The sequence below is a fragment of the Panthera pardus genome, unplaced genomic scaffold, assembly GCF_024362965.1.
Source record: "Panthera pardus isolate Hobbes unplaced genomic scaffold, ASM2436296v1 HiC_scaffold_25, whole genome shotgun sequence".
NCBI lineage: Eukaryota > Metazoa > Chordata > Mammalia > Carnivora > Felidae > Panthera > Panthera pardus.
The window spans coordinates 45132010-45149838 of NW_026526821.1; the positions used below are offsets into that span (position 1 = coordinate 45132010).

Below are 17829 nucleotides of genomic sequence, written 5' to 3' on the forward strand. Positions count from 1 at the left end.
GTTTCAGATTCTGTGTCTCCCTCTCTCTCTGACCCTCCCCCGTTCATGCTCTGTCTCTCTGTCTCAAAAATAAATATGTTAAAAAAAAATTAAAAAAAAAAAAAAGAAATTCAGTTAAAATGGCTACTATCTCTGATTTACCATCAGGAGTACCAAGCAAGCCGACCAATGCTCTGTGGTGTTTCTGTTTTGCAAAAGTGCTTGACTGCAGAGAAAACTGGTGTTATGCCCTGCCCTGTTAGCTGTCTACCCAGGCTGAGGGATAGAAATCCCTTATGGACCAAAGACTCTCATGGTCATAATGGCCACATCTTTGGCTCCCACTGACCATCACTACCTAATGGGCTGCCAATGGATGTTTCTTAAGCCCTTTCATGATACTTGGATGCTTTTCAAACATTAATCTGGACATATTTTGGGTCCTCTCTTTTGCCACTAACCTCAAGTTTATCATGTACGTCTTGAGGGGGCTCTGAGTGCACCCCACACCCCAAATCCAGGAATTCCACTGCATTAAAAACAAAACAACAGGGGCGCCTGGGTGGCTCAGTTGGTTAAGCGTCCGACTTCGGCTCAGGTCATGATCTCTCAGTCTGTGAGTTCGAGCCCCGCGTCGGGCTCTGTGCTGACCGCTCAGATCCTGGAGCCTGTTTCAGATTCTGTGTCTCCCTCTCTCTGACCCTCCCCCATTCATGCTCTGTCTCTCTCTGTCTCAAAAATAAATAAACGTTAAAAAAAAATTTAAAAAAAAACAAAAAAAATAAAACAACAAAACAAAACAAAGAACAAGGCCAAAACAAAAAATTCACTTTTTACTTATGTGTCTCAAATATTTAACGGATCATATACTTCCTTCATTGAAACTTATATTAAACTCTACCCACCTTTCTTATGCACCCAAAATCACTGGGAGCCCCTCACTTTTCTGTGCCTAGAACAGTGGTTCTCAAAATGGAACACCAACATGGACATCATTTGGGAACCTGTTATAGAAATACAAATTCTCAGGTCCCACCCCAGACCTACTGTATCAGAAACCTGGAGAACGGGGTCTAGGGATCTTTGTTTAAACAAGCCCTCCAGGAGTGACTCGGACTTTAGTGGCACTAGGTCAATGCCAACTGTCCCCATCCTACTGTCCGCACCTTTCTCATGTGCAGCCTCAGTTCCCAAAAGACAAAAGACACCGTACACACTCAGTCACAGCTCCCTGACCCCGACTCAGCCCTGAATCCACTAGTCACTTTCTTGCATCCCTGTACCTTCAACCGATTACAGAAGTGACTACAAGCACTTTGAGGGAACAAGGAGGTGTCAAACTGGCCCTTCTCGTACAGCATTTGATATTGGGTGGCAGTTGGAAGAAGCCTGGAGACATGGGAATGGTCCTTCTGTAGAGGTGTGAGGTAGTCATACCCTCTGGGGGATTGGAGTGCTTGGAGCCACCGTTGAAACCCAGACAAGGCAAGGCCAGTTCCTGGGCACATGGCTTCTGGAGACCGTGTTAATCCCTAACTGAAATTCTCTGAAGATAATTTCTCTCAAAAGGACAACCAGAATCTTTCCAATCCTTACCAACATAGTAAGGCACTTGTGCAAAAAAAAAAAAAAAAAAAAAAAAAAAAAAAAAAGCCCTGAGTTTCCTTTTATTTTAAGAACTAATGATGGAGAAACATGTTATGATCAGCATCCTAGACATGAGTGTAATGTTGAGCAACTTTTTCTCTAAGCAACAGATTGTGAAAATTCCAGACTTAACAACTCTGTACATCAGAGCTATTTGTGGGGGTGGGGCTGGGATGGGGGTGGAGGTGGAGGTGATAGTGATAAAAAGAGTTTCCTGGGCCCCTATTCCTGATGCTACAATTCCAGGAATATGTATTTTTAAGAATCCCCAGGTAATTCTAACATGCACCTGGGTATAGTAACCATTTGTGTAGACATTTCCTCAAAATTGGCAGCTCTTATATGTAAGGAAACTTATTTCCCCCTATAATTGCTCATTGTAATTAACCTGTTTTTATGAGCTTGTTTTCCAAACCACATTTTCTAATTCTCAACAAATCATATATAACTTCTATGTCATATCATTACTTCAGGGCTTACTTACTAGGCATAATTATTAACTTATCATTAAACATGACATAGCTGAAGTCATTACCCCATATCATAGTATTTACACACTAAATTGGACCTAGTAGAAAGCATCTCATATACTTCATGCTTAAACTATCACCATTAAGAATAAAGGTTCAAGAATATATAAATGCCATGCATGAGGAAACCTGACCATGTGGTGTCTATAAAGCCTTGTAACCACGAGCATTTGCCCCAAGCAGCAAACCTGTCCTTATCCCCACTCCACACCTCCACAAGTGACCTCATCACTTTTGGATCCCCACAATGCTCCTTTCCAGTCTTAGGGAACTGATTGATTGGTGTCTTACATTTTGCCATCTCTTGTGTGCAGAGGCTTTCCAGCTGGTCTTTCATAGCTGCTGTCTTAGTATTTACATCTTCTATATGCTCCATGTATATAAAAATATGATCAGAGTACAAATGTGTAACATTTTTACTCTTATGTACATAATCATTTCCCGTAAATTATAAAGCAAAATCCAATTTCATCTTAGTTTGTTTTGCCAGACTTCCAAATTTTATTCTTATTCGTTAAGTGACCATTTCAAACATTACATTCATTTTCATTTTTTCAGTTAGGATTTATGTGTTATTTTTATGCAGAGATACACAAGCTTTTCATCTGAGTTCCTGAATCCCCATACCTTCCTTCCCCTCTCCCTCCCCCCACCCCCAGTCCCTTACCCTGGCCACCACCCCCTCCCCTGAAGGGTCCCTGAAGAATTCACAAAGCACCGGCAAACAGACATTGTTGGGTTCAGTGTTGATTCTAGATCCTTGTCCCAGGACATAAGCCTGGATTCAGGCAGGTTTGAGATTTGCTTCTTGGCCCCTTTCTCCAGGCCCCACCCTGGTTCCTACTGGGGCTCCCATGAATAGGAGAGCCATGCAATATGGCACCAAAGAGAAGAGAGAAAAAAGGTTAGGGAGAGAGATTTGAACTACTTCTTTGCCCCATGAACACTCCCCCACTTTTAGAAGTGCTCAGAATCCTTGACCCCACCCTCTTCAGGTCTCTCTTTCTTTGGTCTCCCCCTGGAGGTCCGAGTGTGCCACTACTGATAGCCAGGAGGCCATGGATGCAGCTGTTGGGCTATTTTTACTAAGACAACAAACAGGAAGTGGCCAAGGACATTGTCAAACAAATCTCTTTGTGAGCTAAACAAAATAATATTGCTGAAGAAAGTTAACCATTTTTCAGGGAGAACCTGGTAAATTCTCTTAAACAACTTATAAATATTTTGACTTGTTTTGCCCTCCATTTTTCTTTTGGTATTGGGAGTTCCCAACTTTTAGGTTCCATCTATAGCATGTCACCATTAATTTTGTGACATTATGTGATAGCATTAAGACTGAATCAGGGGGCGCCTGGGTGGCGCAGTCGGTTAAGCGGCCGACTTCAGCCAGGTCACGATCTCGCGGTCCGTGAGTTCGAGCCCCGCGTCAGGCTCTGGGCTGATGGCTCGGAGCCTGGAGCCTGTTTCTGATTCTGTGTCTCCCTCTCTCTCTGCCCCTCCCCCGTTCATGCTCTGTCTCTCTCTGTCCCAAAAATAAATAAAAAATGTTAAAAAAAAAAAAAAAAAAAAAAAAAAAAAAAGACTGAATCAGATCGGAGTTATTTTTTGACTATTTAAATAGCAGTTAAGTTAAATAGCTGTCTTGAGCTAGGATTTACTGTAATTTGGTAAACATTTTTGTCATTGTTCTGAACAATTCAGAAAGCAGAGATTTTAGTAAATTGTAACATTTAGATTGATGTGGGATAATTATTTTCTCTCTCTACATTATCTATTCAAATAAAAGCATTAATGAAAGCAGTTAATTAAATCACTGGCTTTGGTTGCCCTTGCTATGCCAAAAAAAAAAAAAAACCCACACACACACACACACAAAAAACCAAAAAACCCAGCCAGGAAAAAATTAAAAATAAAAGTAATAAGCATTTACTTGGCAGGCTGACAGGTTTCTACTGCCCAGAAGGGTAAGCAACATGAAAAGTTTTATGTTTCTTTTATCATGCTCACAGTAAATTGGCAATGTGACCCCTTTATTTGAAGGATAAGGATGTTTAGACCTAATTTTGTAGCTGTCCCCCTGAAGCATGGAATGAAACGCAATACCTTTTACTTATTTCCCTGGATACTCTAATCCCTCCCTGCTTTACACGTATCTCTGAGCTGTTCCTCCCCTTGTATCCACAGCAACATGAAATCCCCACTGGAATTATCCGCTGCGAAAATGCAGGTGCGCTTGTTTAATGTTTCACTGGCTTGAGCACTTCACTTGAACTTTTTTTTTTTTTCCACGACACAGTGACCTTTGATTTTGGAGCAGAGGACTCACAGTGATGTTAGTATTGTTTATATACAGTAAGCCAACACCACTAGATCTGAGAACGGTGTTGTCTCTGTGGTCCTGCTATTCTGCCATTTTGTCTACTGTATGCCCAAATCCAAGATGTACCCTGTGACTCACTGTTCTGTTTGTAGGAACTTCTAAAATATTCACTGGTCATCAGATTAAAAGTCTTAAACATTTGATCTCCATATGTCACCCTCAGAAGAGCTAAAATCTACTAAAACTGCACATTATAAACTTTATGATTTTGGACCAATATTCTTAGATAGTTATAAGTTAAGAAATATTTGGATGTTTCTGAATCAGATTAAAAAATTAAATTAAAAAAACACAAGGTTGGAGGAAAAAGTGGACACATTCATAGAAAGGCATGAAAGAGGGAACCTTCACTGAATAGCAAGAAGTTTAATGAGGTTAGTTTAGTCCCCAATACAAAGGCCTTATATACCGTGCTCATGAATTTGGACTTAATATCTTAAATCACTTTAATTAAATAGTTATTCATTTAAAATGTTTTATGTAGCAGGCAATATTCTAAACATTTTTACAGATACCGTCATTTAATCCCACAGCACCCCTATAAGGCATTAGGTTCTATTATTCCCATTTTACAGACTAGGACACTGAAGCACAGAGAGGTTAAATAACTTGTCACTCACCCAAGGTCAGAAACCTAGTATGCTAGAGGCTGGCATCCAACTGAGGCTATCTGACTCTTGAGCCCATAGTCTTAGCCACTCTGCTCTGCTACTATCAAAGTGGTGAGCAAACATGGAAACTTAAAACTAGGAACGATTGAGATTGGATTTAATTTAAAAAGAGGTTTTCGGGTCCCCTGGGTGGCTCAGTTGGTTAAGCATCTGACTTCAGTTCAGGTCATGATCTCGAGGTTCATGGGATTGAGCTTTGTGCTGGTGATGTGGAGCCTGCTTGGGATTCTCTCTCTCTCTCTCTCTCTCTCTCTCTCTGCCCCTTCCCCATTTGCTATCTCTCTCCCTCAAAATAAATAAATAAACTTTAAAAGAGGCTGGACGTGGTGACCAGTTGTGGAAAGTGAGAAAGAGGGTGGGAGTCTGAAGTAGGCTCTCAGATTCCTAACTTGAGAGGTGGTTAGTTGATCATGCCTTTGACTGAAATAAAGGAGCAATGGAATGGGACTACATACTGATTTGGGGATACTTGTGAAGCAGCCACATTAGGACCGATAGGCCCTTGGAAATTGGGTTTTGAGCTCAGAAGGAAGCTTTCATGCAAATACGTAAGATGAAGTCATGGTGGTAGATAACATCACCCAGGGAGATAGGCATGAATACTGGGAATCTTGTGAGCAGGGAGATGGGCAAAGGAGGAGGAGCTGGTGAGAAAAGCAATAATAAGAGTGAACCTGAAGATAATGTTGCCCCAGACAGCATGTTCTATGGCTGCAGCTTTTGGGTAGGGCCTCCTTCCTGGCCCCAGCTGTCACCATTTCTTCCATTCACATCAGTAATGGCATCCGACCATTGCTAGCTCCTGGATGACTCCCCCTTCCCCTTTCAGTTCCCAGCACCCTACACATACATCTGCCTTTTCTCATTTGAACCACATGGTGTCAGCCACCTATTTCCTTCTCCAAGCCCACCTAGCCTTCCTCCATGAGTCAGTATGAGTAGAGATTTCTAGTTGTTTCCCAGTATTTATTCTGCACTTTGTCCTTGGTAACAAAACATTGGGTAATATGGTTCTTTAAAAAAAAACACACTGTATTTCTCTTTGAAAAACCATATCTTCCAGGCTCCTTTTCTGCTACATGTGGCTGTGTCCCTGAGTTCTGGCAATGTAAGCAGAAAAGTCACAAGGGATTTTAGTCTCTTCTTAATGGACAGCCTTTTCCACCCATTCCTCCTTCCTTCTGCCTGTAATGTGGATATGGGATATGATGGCTGGAGCTCCAGGAGCCACCTTGGGCCTGAGGAGACATTGAGAATGGAAGCCCCCTTAGAGTAGCAGATAAGCAAGGCCATGGCCCCTGTTGACTATATGGCTCCACCCTATCAGCAAATAAACTGGTTACTTCCAGGTTTATAAGTAGTGTTGTAAGGACAATTTGCTGGCATAGAAATAGGGAGAGGGTGCCCCGGGTGACTCAGTTGGTTAGGTGTCCAACTCTTGATCTCAGCTCAGGTCTTGATCGCTGGGTCATGAGTTTAAGCCCTGCATTGGGCTCCATACTGGGTGTGAAGCCTACTTAAAAAAATAGGAAAGATAGAGGAACATGAAGAGAAGACAGTGTTAATGGAGAGAACCTGTCTTTTGAATTAGAGGGAATGGAAGAACGCTCTTATAGATGTTTCTGGAGGTTATAAGGGAAATGGGGGGGGGGGGAGGCCTGGTGGCTCGTCTTTGTTTTCTTTATGGTGTGAGAGATGTACTAACTTGAGAGTGAGGAAAGGGGATGGGAGGGAGAACAAGAAAGGTTAAATTAGTGACCTTGAAGATTGGATAAAGGACCAGAGTAGCCACCGTGAAGAGTGCATAAGGAATTTGGCTAAGGCTAAAGAAAAGGAGTAGAAAGTTTGGTGCCCTTACAGATAAAAATCCAGAAAATGCCCCCCACTCAAAAGCTTTTGGAGAAGTCTTTAATTGCACAATTGCATAATTCAGTATATTATAGTGTGGCAATTTGGCAATTTAGAAGTCATTTGATCCATGTTGTTAGATCATTCAAATTATTCAGTGCCAAAGGGATTGTTTTTGTAGTAAAAGATATAGCTGGATAATTACTAAGCTGCCTGTTCACAGAGAGCTATAAAAATGCCCATGTATAACTATTATTAGTATAACATAAACCACATTTCCATCACATAGGCACCAAAGCCAAAATAAATTCTAACTTCATGTGAGCATCAACATGTATTATTAGCTGCATTTTGCACTTTCCATTAAATGTAAATAAATTAAAGACCTGTCATCAGTGTGCATTTGCAGACTGGGAGCCCTAAGTAGCTGGGGTTAATTGTGACCTTTATGTTATTTGAACATATTCAAAAATTTTATTCTTATGATTAGAGGAGAAGATGTGCTGGGTTTTCTTTGTATCAGATAAGAATATTCATTCTTAAATGACATGCATCCTTCGAGACCCTAGAGCACAACCTTTCATAATATTTAGCTGTTTTTAAATGTCAGGTGCCGTTGAATTTATTACATTGCCGGCCCATGCCATTACCGAAAGTCTCCTGCTTGTAGTGGTACTTAACAGATTGTCAGTAAATTGATAGCATTTCCACATTTGGAAAATTTCCAGTTTCCTCATGGGAAAGGAGGGCAGGTGTTTTCCTCGAACTTGGTGAAGGTTTCTTTTTTGGCATTTGGTTGCTTGAAGGGGAGGTGTAAACTCAGAAGAGATTTTAGAGAAAAATATCTTTCTCACCATCCTATGAAAAGATCAACTCACCCATAAAATTTTGCTGACTTTAGCTGAAGGGCAAATTTGCAGCAGGAGTATTTTAATGCTTAAGGGAAAACATGGAGTGAGTCTTAAGCACATCCGTTCTTCAGCAGCCTCTGCTTATGCTCCTGGGTGTCCTACTTAATGTCACTCACAGGACTTGGTTATAGAGGGCAGTGAGGTGAGTGCAGAGGGCACTGCTGGGGGTCAGAAGAGAGATGGCTCTCACTTCCAGCTCGGCTGCCCATGAGCGTCAGCTGTGAACAAATTACCTGTTTCCAAGCTTGATTTTTGTCTGTATGAAATGAGGATAATAAAACCCTGCCCCCGACTTCCAGCACAAACTATCTTTAACACTAATCCCTATGATGATGCCTATGAACATGCTTCGAGCCCCGGAATGTCGATGCGGGGCTCCATCCCACGATCCTGGGATCATGACCTGAGCCAAAATCAGGAGTTGGATGCTCAACCCAGGTGCCTCCTGAGAGGCAATTAAAAAAAAAAAAATGAAATGGTGTCTGCCATGCTGGTGTTGTGGCTTCTGGACGTTTCTGCAGTTAGAGGCTCCAGAGCCATCTCCCTCCTTTCATTGACATGGTCAGTTCTGTTGGAAAGTTTGTGCAAAAAGAGTTGCTGAAAAGAAAAGTTCAGCAATTGGATGATACATAAGGTAAGGTTAAATTGAATTATAATAAACCTTCACCAAGTCGAGCTTTACCTCCTTTTTTGTGTGTTTTCTTCTCTCTCCTCAGCTCTCACCTGAAGTTTAGTAATCTCACCCTGATTTCAACCCATGGACTTCCTGGAAAAAGGCTTCTGGGCACTGAACAAAGGAAGTTTTTAGCAAGCGAGTAAGAATTCCATTTGATTTTTCATTCTGAGGCCAAATGTCCTCATTTGGGTGCATTTCTATGCAAAATACAGTTGACCCTTGAGCAACACATGGTAGGGTGGGGGGTTTAGGAGCTCTGACCCCCATGCATTCCAAAATCTGCATGTGACTGTTGACTCCCCTAAATCTTAACCCGTAATAGTAGCCTATTGTTATCCAGAAGCCTCACCAATAACATAAACAGTCAATTAACACATGTTTTGTATGTTACCTAGAGAAAAGAAAATGTTATTAAGAAAGGCACAAGGAAGAGAAAATACGTTTACAGTCCTGTACTGTATATATTGAAAAAAAGTCCATGTGTAAGTGGAGCCACACAGTTCAAACCTGTGTTGTTCAAGGGTCAGCTGTAGTAGATTTCAGACTGGCAAGGGAAGGGTGGCAGACTTTTCTTTCGCGGTTCAGACTCACTTAGAAGATACAAGTACAGGGGCATCTGGGTGGCTCAGTCACTTAAGCATTCGACTTCAGCTCAGGTCATGATCTTGCAGTTTGTGAGTTCAAGCCCTGCATCGGGCTCTGTGCAGACAGCTCAGAGCCTGGAGCCTGCTTCAGATTCTGTGTCTCCCTCATTCTCTCGGCCTCTGCCCCAGCTTGTGCTCTCTCTCTAAAATAAATAAACATTAAAAAATAATAATAATAAAGAAGATACAAGTACAAACCTGTTAATGAGGGAATGAAGAGTTGGGCTGCCATTTTGTATTTGTGAGAAGATGTCTGCCCTCTTCTAAACAGCTGGGATGGAGCCTACTAACACAGCCACCTCCTGCACTTGACTTCAGAGTGTCACTACAGCACAGGGGAGCTTGGTGACTGTATTTGCTTCAGACCAGGGGACTCCCCCCAGGTTCAGAGTTGGGAGATAAAGGCAGGGCATTTCACTGGGGTGTGGGTCTCCCACCCCTACCCCCTGGGCCTTTGTCATGAGGGGCTGATCATACTACGACCTTCTTGCCAGTCTGGGCAAGCTTCATTGGTTGCATCCCAGTAGAATCACTATTTGTCAACATCTGTTCTAGAAAATGCCATTTCATTATCACACAGCTTCCATTAATTTTAATTTCCTGTAGCAAAGCATGGGTACAAGAATTATTAGGCTCCCTGCCTCTAGAAACAATGTCCCAATTTTTCCAACAAGGAGGAAGGAAATTGTTCCTTCTCAGGGTGTTCATCTTAGAATCCATGATGAAGAGATCTTCAAACAGTGAGAAAAACAGCAGCTTCCTTGCAAGCAGAACGAGGCTCATTTTGACCTAATACTTTTATTTATGAGACTGTGAACTTCTTTTTTTTTTTTTTTTTTAAGGATATCATCAGGACAGTAAAAAAGTCATGGGTTTTTAGCCAGATGGATGCAGATTCAGATTCAGGTGGATTTCCCCTATTACAAAAGGGATTTTATGTCTCTGAGTGGAGTTTTTGACTGTGAAAAGCAGATGATAAGCCAGCCTTGCTGGAGTTTTTTGTTAAAATTACTATAACAGCAAGTTCTGATACGGGCTAGAGGATCAACACATGTGTGTCTCTTTTTCTCATTGCCCTTCTTCTAAATTAGATGATTCCCAGGAAATGTTGGTCTTATTGATTAACATCTCACAAGGAACTTAATTCAGTCAGCTTGATAAAGGTTTCGGTCAACCCCCATGTTAGGTAGGCTACAGGAGAGAAGAGCTAGCAAATGACTTTGTGCTGGTGTGACTGCCTGGGATCTGCATGTGGCTAGATGGGAAGTCACCTGGTGACCCTGCTTCTGTCCTCGCCTCTCCACATTCTCAACACAAAAGCAGAGCAATGCCACAAAAATTTGAATCAGATCATGTCAACTACCGAACAGCCTGGAACTGTACTGACCAATGTGATGGCTACTAGCCACACAGGACTATTTAAATTGAACTTCAGTAAAGTTAAATGAGATTAAAAATTCTGCCTCTCAATTACATTAGCCATCTGTGAAGTGATCAGATAGCTACATGTGGCCAATAGCTGCCATATGAGACAGCACGGCTACAGAACATTTCCATCTTCATAGAAACTTCTAGAATGTTCCCACCTACAATCCATCCCTGTCTGCTTACTTCTCTGACTTCATCTTTGACCATTTTTGCCCTTGTTCTCCCCAATGTAACCACTACAGTCTCCTCTTTGTTCGTGAAACACAGCTGGAAGGTCTCCACCTTGGAGTTTTTGCTTTTCTTTTTCAAAGTCTTTGTTTAAATGTTAACTTTTCAATGAGACCTACCCTGGCCACCCATTCATTTGCAACTAACACTCCCAACACACTGCAGTCCTTCCTCTGCTCTATTTTTTTCTTGCTACTGAATTTCTTCTAAATATTATCTAATTTTCCTTTCAAAATTGCTTTTATTTTTCATATTCTGAATCCTTAACCTACAATGTAAACTCTACAAGGGCAGGCATTTTTTTGTTAACCAATGTGTCCCTGACATCTGGGACAGTGCTTGGCACATAGTAGGTGCTCAATAAATAATGTCAAGTGGATGCAGGTTGCATCTAAAGGCACCTGCAAAAGCCCTCTCAATCAGGTTACATAGTTGGGACTAAACAAGACAGCCAGATGCCTCTGGGTGGGTAACTGCATGTTACCGTAATTCTTAGAAACCAGAAATTGAAACACAAACAGGATGTTGCCTTTCAAAAGGTCCTCCTACCTCAATAAAGGAAATTATCTCCGTCATGGAGTTTAAAATTTTTTTTAATGTTTATTTATTTTTGAGAGAAAGAGAGAGCTTGAACAGGGGAGGAGCAGAGAGAGGGAGACATAGAATCAGAAGCAGGCTCCAGGCTCTGCCTGACTGGGGGCTTGAACTCACAAACCACGAGATCATGACCTGAGCCAAAGTCGGCTGCTTAAGCACCTCTGTCATGGAGTTTAAGAATAACTATTGCATTGACATCCATAAATTTCATAATTTAAATTCCTCATTCTAAATACAAACTTCGAACTTTGCCGTAACCAGTGTTTTGATTATTGCTGTTACTAATTTTTGAATAGCCATTTTGTGTGTCCTCACCCTTCCCAGTCCAGTGTCTTGTAGAGGTGCTAATGACATGCCAGGATACAGCAGAGAGGAAGGCAGTGGGAGGAAAGGAGAAACAGGAAGCAGGAGAAATCCACTAATTGGACAATCAGCCCTGAATAGTGAACGTTAATTGTGATGCTCCTTCTTCAGAGAGTGTCACAATAAATCCTTTATGAAAGCCTCCAAGTTTTTTTCCAGTTCTGAAGGGTTCTGATTCCATGAAGTGCATGGATCTATCCTGCTTGTAATTGCCTCCCTGGAGTTTGCTTGTAATTTTGCACCTAGAGCTTTGGGCTAAATCTTCTGACCACTGGGTGTTGGGGGCAAGCTGGCCACTTTACACATATGTTCCCTTCTAGAAATTTCCCCATCCTGCATTTCTGCTTTTTCCTCCTCCTTATTACCTGCTTCCAGAATGTTCTGTGAAGACAAATTTTCACTTTATTTTTGAGTCAGGGTCAAGCTCACTTGAGACTTCAGAAACATGAAGTTTTGGGGTGCCTGGGTGGCTCAGTTGGTTAAGCGTCCAACTTTAGCTCAGGTCATGATCTCACAGCTTGTGAGTTTGAGCCCCACGTTGGGCTCTGTGCTGATAGCTCAGAGCCTGGAGCATGCTTCAGATTCTGTGTCTCCCTCTCTCTGCCCCTCTCCTACTCTCTCTCTCTCTCTCTCTCTCTCTCTCTCTCTCAAAAATAAATAAGCATTAAAGAGAGAGAGAGAGAGAGACATGAAGTTTTATTGATATTTCCTCTTTGGTTCTTTCTCTCTTTTACAGAGAACTCTAGTGGAGATACTTCTCTTGTCACCAAGCCATGAGGCAGTCCCTGCCATGTTAGAATCCTAATGCTCATTACCTCTGCTTAGGAAACAATTTTGGGAAAGTATCACCATAAGTCTCCAATGTCTAATTTCACCTACCTGATGGGTAAAGCAGATCCAGAATGGATTGTAATCACCTACACAGTGATACTTTAAACGGACTATTATCATTCAATGTAGTAACAGACTATAAAAGCAAGAACCCCACATATTCCAATGTTTCCAAAGGTTCCCCAAAATACCATGTTCCATGTGCCATTTCCACTGGACAGAACTTCAGATTTTAACTCTGAAATATGCATTCTGACATTATAAACACTACTGTCCTGCTGTCATTAAAAATAACACTGTCTTAACCTTCCCCAGATTTCCCCTGAGAACTTTTATCTTTGAGCAAACCCTCATAAGACTAATCCCTGTGCACTAACTATATTTAATTTTTCCTCATCTTGGACGGCTGACAGTGTACCATTCCTATTATGCAGAGACTGTGTAGCAAATAAGGGCAGTCCTCTGTGGGTCTCTCATGAATGTGTGAAATCAACAGAGTTTCATGTGTTCCTGTTAAGCTACCAAAATGATTTTTTTTTAAGAGAATTTCATCCCATTCTCTGTTATATTGCGGGGACAGGACAGCCCCTGATTTTCTTTTCTTATTAAAAAGAAACGTTCTTGTTTTTAAATGTTGTTTCATGGAGAGATACAAAACTCAGAGCTCCCTTCTATTTCACAGGCCCTTGTAACAGGGTCTAATGCACATCCATTATGAGAATTCCTTTTGTGTGGTGAGAGCAGACTCATGTATGGATCAAAAAGAAAAAATGTTCTCCCGTTACCACTTCACAATCCCGTTGGCGTCCAAGGAGGGTAAACAGGATTATGCATCATTAATATTATTTAGAATAATACCCTTTATGTACACATCGCAACTGACAAAACAGCATCTTTTACCTTCTCAGGTTTGTCCTGTACAATGAATAAGCCAGTCACCTCCTGCTCAGAGGTGAAGAAACTGAACTATTGAAAGGTCATGCAGAGTCCCCAGGGTCCAGTCGCACTGGGACACACACCATGACTCAGTTAAGCCTTGATTTAAGTGAAACACGTACTGGGGTGCCTGGGTGGCTCAGTCTGTTGAGCATATGGTTTCGGCTCAGGTCATGATCTCATGGTTTGTGAGTTCGAGCCCCGCATTGGGCTCTGTGCTGACGGTGTGGAGCCTGGAGCCTGCTTTGGACTCTGTGTCTCCCTCTCTCTCTGCCCCTCCCTCACTTATACTTGGTCTCTATCTCTCTCAAAAATAAACATTAAAAAAAAATTTTTTTTTGAATGAAACACATACTGTTCTGCCACCCTACACTCTGGGTCTTCAGAACAGAATCATTAAAAGGTCACGTGCATGAGGTCAGAGCTTTCAGAAAATTCTGGAAACCATCCTCAGAGAACTCTTTAAACCCAAATCTACCAAGACTCCACTTTTCTCACACTAGAGTGCTCAAACTAGAAAAGAAAACCTGTCCACCTTGGACCCACTGTTTGCAGAACTACTAGTTCCCCGTAAATCACCTTTGCCCTATAGAGCAAATCCCAAAAGTCTCCAGGGACTGTACTCACTGCAAACCTAACTCCCTAATTGACATCTTCTCTAAATAAAATGTGTAGTTGTTTTGGCCTGAATCCATACACTAATTTTAAGAATGAGTCATTTACTGTAAACATTAGCAAATATGAAGGGGTCTCAATATTCAGGACCTTGACCCCTGCCTTTGGGAATCCTCCACAATGTCACTTTCTTCTTCCTCTTTCCCTTTGAGTCTGTGGTCAATATGATAACTCAACAGCTAAAGTAAGTTTACACCCACCATGAAATAGAAGCAGAAGAAAGAGTGTACGTTAATGATTTCACAGAGGCACTCGCACACACACACAGTCACCCTCCCTGTTGTGGACTGGCCTATGCCAGCTGGAACGATTTAGCTTTAATGGGAAGATGTCAGTTTGTGACTGTCTCATAATGAAAAATCCAGTATCTAGCCACGGTCCTAGTAAAGTCACATCAAGAGCACAGACTTGGCCCACGAGGGGACTTGAACCAGCTCACCAGATGTCTAATTAATGCCCACTGTCAGCTGCTCAAATGTCACTGACGGAGCCTCTCTCTTTGCAGCCACTGTTTTAATGATAAAGATTATGCGTTGATGTCACTGTGCTCCTGGGTCAATGTGGTGGTTGGTAGAATGACTGCCATAGACCGAGTAGCCAAGCATGTGGTAGTTTCCAAAGAGGAAATCGTGCTCTATGACCACCTCATCCTCTGCACCGGACAGCAGTACCAGGTGAGGCCGCACACGGAGATCTTAGTGATTGATGGTTAATGCGTTTACTGGGGCACACGTTCTAGGGGTTAAGAGCATGCCTTCCTACCAGGACAGCTGCCACTCTATTCATAAAAGTGCCCACAAGGCCTGCACACATGACCAGAATTGTGTCCGAAACCCCTCCTGGAAATCCATTCCAAGAAAAACATTCTGCTCAAGGGTAAAAATCACAGCAAGTAGGAGAAATGTCATTCTTTAAGCTGTTGTCCAAAAGTCTAACACTTACTGCTCACCAGAGCAGAATCCAGACACAACCCGGCATGCATTTGTGGTAAATTAATTTATGCCTCAAGAGGCTAACATTTGGCGGTGGTGACGGGCTCATGCAAAAGTATTTGAAACATGCGCACCTTCTGTCAACCCTTATTTTATTTTGTCTCTCAGTTATAAAACTAGGAAATGTGACTGATTGACTACCCAGTGACCGTGCTTTCCATTTGGATTAAATCCTCAAACCACATTTGAGGAAAGCATTGCTGGATACAACTGAAGCTGTTCAATGTCTTAGGGAAGCAAATTTTAATATTCATTCTTTGCAACAAGCATTAGCATTTGATGTAGTTCACAAAAATAGGACATTTCTTTAATGAAAAGCAATTTACTTTGTAACTCAAAGATGGTGTCTTTTTTTTAATGTTTTTTAAAATTATTTTTGAGGGAGCACAAGCAGGGGAGGGGCAGAGAGGGGGACAGAGGATCTGAAGTGGGCTCTGCATTGACAGCAGCGAGTCTGGCGCAGGGCTCGAACCCACAAACCACGAGATCATGACCTGAGCCAAAGTCGGATGCTTAACCAACTGAGCCACACAAGTGCCCTCACAGATGGGATCTTTTAATTACATTTTCTCCCAGGAACCTGGATAAGCCTTCCCACGGTGGGTTTGTTTCTGACAAGTATGGAGTAATCCACCCCCACCCCAGGCACTGCCATGTTTTATCTGGTACTGTCTTAGGACATTTTGTGAATGATTGTGGATTTGACAAGGGGAACTATGTGTAGGTTTTCTTTATAGAGCCCAGCCAGGAGGAGGCAGCACGTGGTGGGGGACAGACAGCTGAGCAACTCCCAGCATCACTCAATGTTCCAAGCCTTGGCCACACATTGATGTCACCTGGGACACTTGAAATATACCCATGCCTAGACCCCACCCCCAGAATCTGTGCTTTAATTATTCTGGGGTGGAGCCCAGCGATCAGCATTTTTTAAAGCTCTAGATGGTTCTAAGCTAAGGCTGAGAACCAGGACTTGAAGTTTCTTGACCTAGAATCTCTAATCTGTACCTTAGAGTAGCACTTCTTAAACCATAATGTGCACACACAGCCCCTGTGCATCTCATTAAAATGCAGTTTCTGATCAGGGGATGGGGGCTGCTGATATGCTGCAGTTTTAACAAGCTTCAGGGTGAGGCTGGTGCTGCTAGTGAGCAGGCCACACTGAATATGGATCATCCTCTGAGTAATTGCTTTTATTCTTTTCATCCTGCTCCTCCTCCTCCTATGACCACCACTACTACTGCTGCTACTAAAGACATCCAGTTCTCACAGTGTAGAAAAGGATTTTTTTTTTTCTGGCTAAAGGATAAACACAAACTGGAGGAATACTTTATTTTGATACTTAAGTATTCCTCTTTTTAAACATTAAATCAGAAGAAAACATCATGCACCCCTCAACTTGCCTGTCCCCCTCACCTGCCCCACCGAGTTCCAGCTGCTGCCTGGGACCGTGGACTTTGGAAAATGTGAGTGGAAGACCCGGCCAGCTGTCCAGAGACTCGGGCTTCTGCCCATGTGTGTCCAGCTGCCCCTACAGCTTTAGTCTGTGGCACGTTAAGCTCTTGCCCTTTTTACAATGGGAAAAATGAAATGAAGAAGTGATAAAGGGAGTTCCGATTTAATTTTTCCAGAAGGACATAAAAATTAAAGGTACATAGAGTGATACAAAAAAAGGCTGCTGAATTCACTGTGGAGGGCTTCCAGTTCTTTTTTATTTTCCTGTTTCCTTCTCTTTAACTCTCTTGTTGTTTTGTCCCAATTTTGTGATTTAGAAATAAATTGAAATGATGAAAATAAAGCTTAACTCCAAAGCAAGAAGATAACTGTTATAAAATATCATTACAAACTTGAACCTCTAAATAGAACTTTAAGTGGCATGTGTCATTCTAAAATATTATGCAATATTTTTGATATCCAAATACTTATCATTTAATTTTTCATCATAAAATCCATGCACAGGGTAAAAGATTAAATTGTGCCTTGGGACTGCGTGTGAGGCAGGCTGGTCTCTCCTTCCAAGTCCTCTCTCTCTAGGGATAACCACTTTGAGGCATTTCTGTTGTTAGTTCCTCGGTGATTACCCCCAGAACTCCAAATAATGTGTTTATAGAAGTTTTATCTTTGATCTGTCAACTCCTGACATTATCTATGACCTTTCCATTTTGGAAGACGAATCATATTCAGTACCCTCTAACTAACTCCCTTCCCCACCCTATCTATAGATTGGGTTCTTTTGATTGGCACATGCTGGTGCCCATTGACAAGTTCTGGGATAGCTTACACCTGAGGTCCTGGGCAACTCTCCATGGCGCATGGAGAGCCATGGAGAGACCACCTCCCCATGCCTGGTTTTGGGTCTTCTCAACAAGAGAAAGAGTAAAAATGTGTCCACTTGCAGGGACTCTTAAAGGGGTGATTCTCACTAGAAGCCAGCAGGTGGGGCAAGAACATCCCACCAGGTGAGAGAGTAAGTTGGGGATGTTAGTTATATTGAGC

At 42.1% G+C, this 17829-nt stretch overlaps 1 protein-coding gene across 3 annotated transcripts in view; it reads left to right on the forward strand.

Annotated features, from left to right (window-relative positions):
* Positions 1-17829, forward strand: part of CFAP61 (cilia and flagella associated protein 61) — a 279904-nt gene that overhangs the window by 172620 nt on the left and 89455 nt on the right. For all 3 annotated transcript variants that reach the window (XM_019462387.2, XM_019462391.2, XM_053890470.1), the window contains 2 exons: positions 8683-8781; positions 14850-15018. In XM_019462387.2, coding sequence (XP_019317932.2) covers positions 8683-8781; positions 14850-15018 — 268 coding nt within the window. The remainder of the gene's footprint in view (positions 1-8682; positions 8782-14849; positions 15019-17829) is intronic.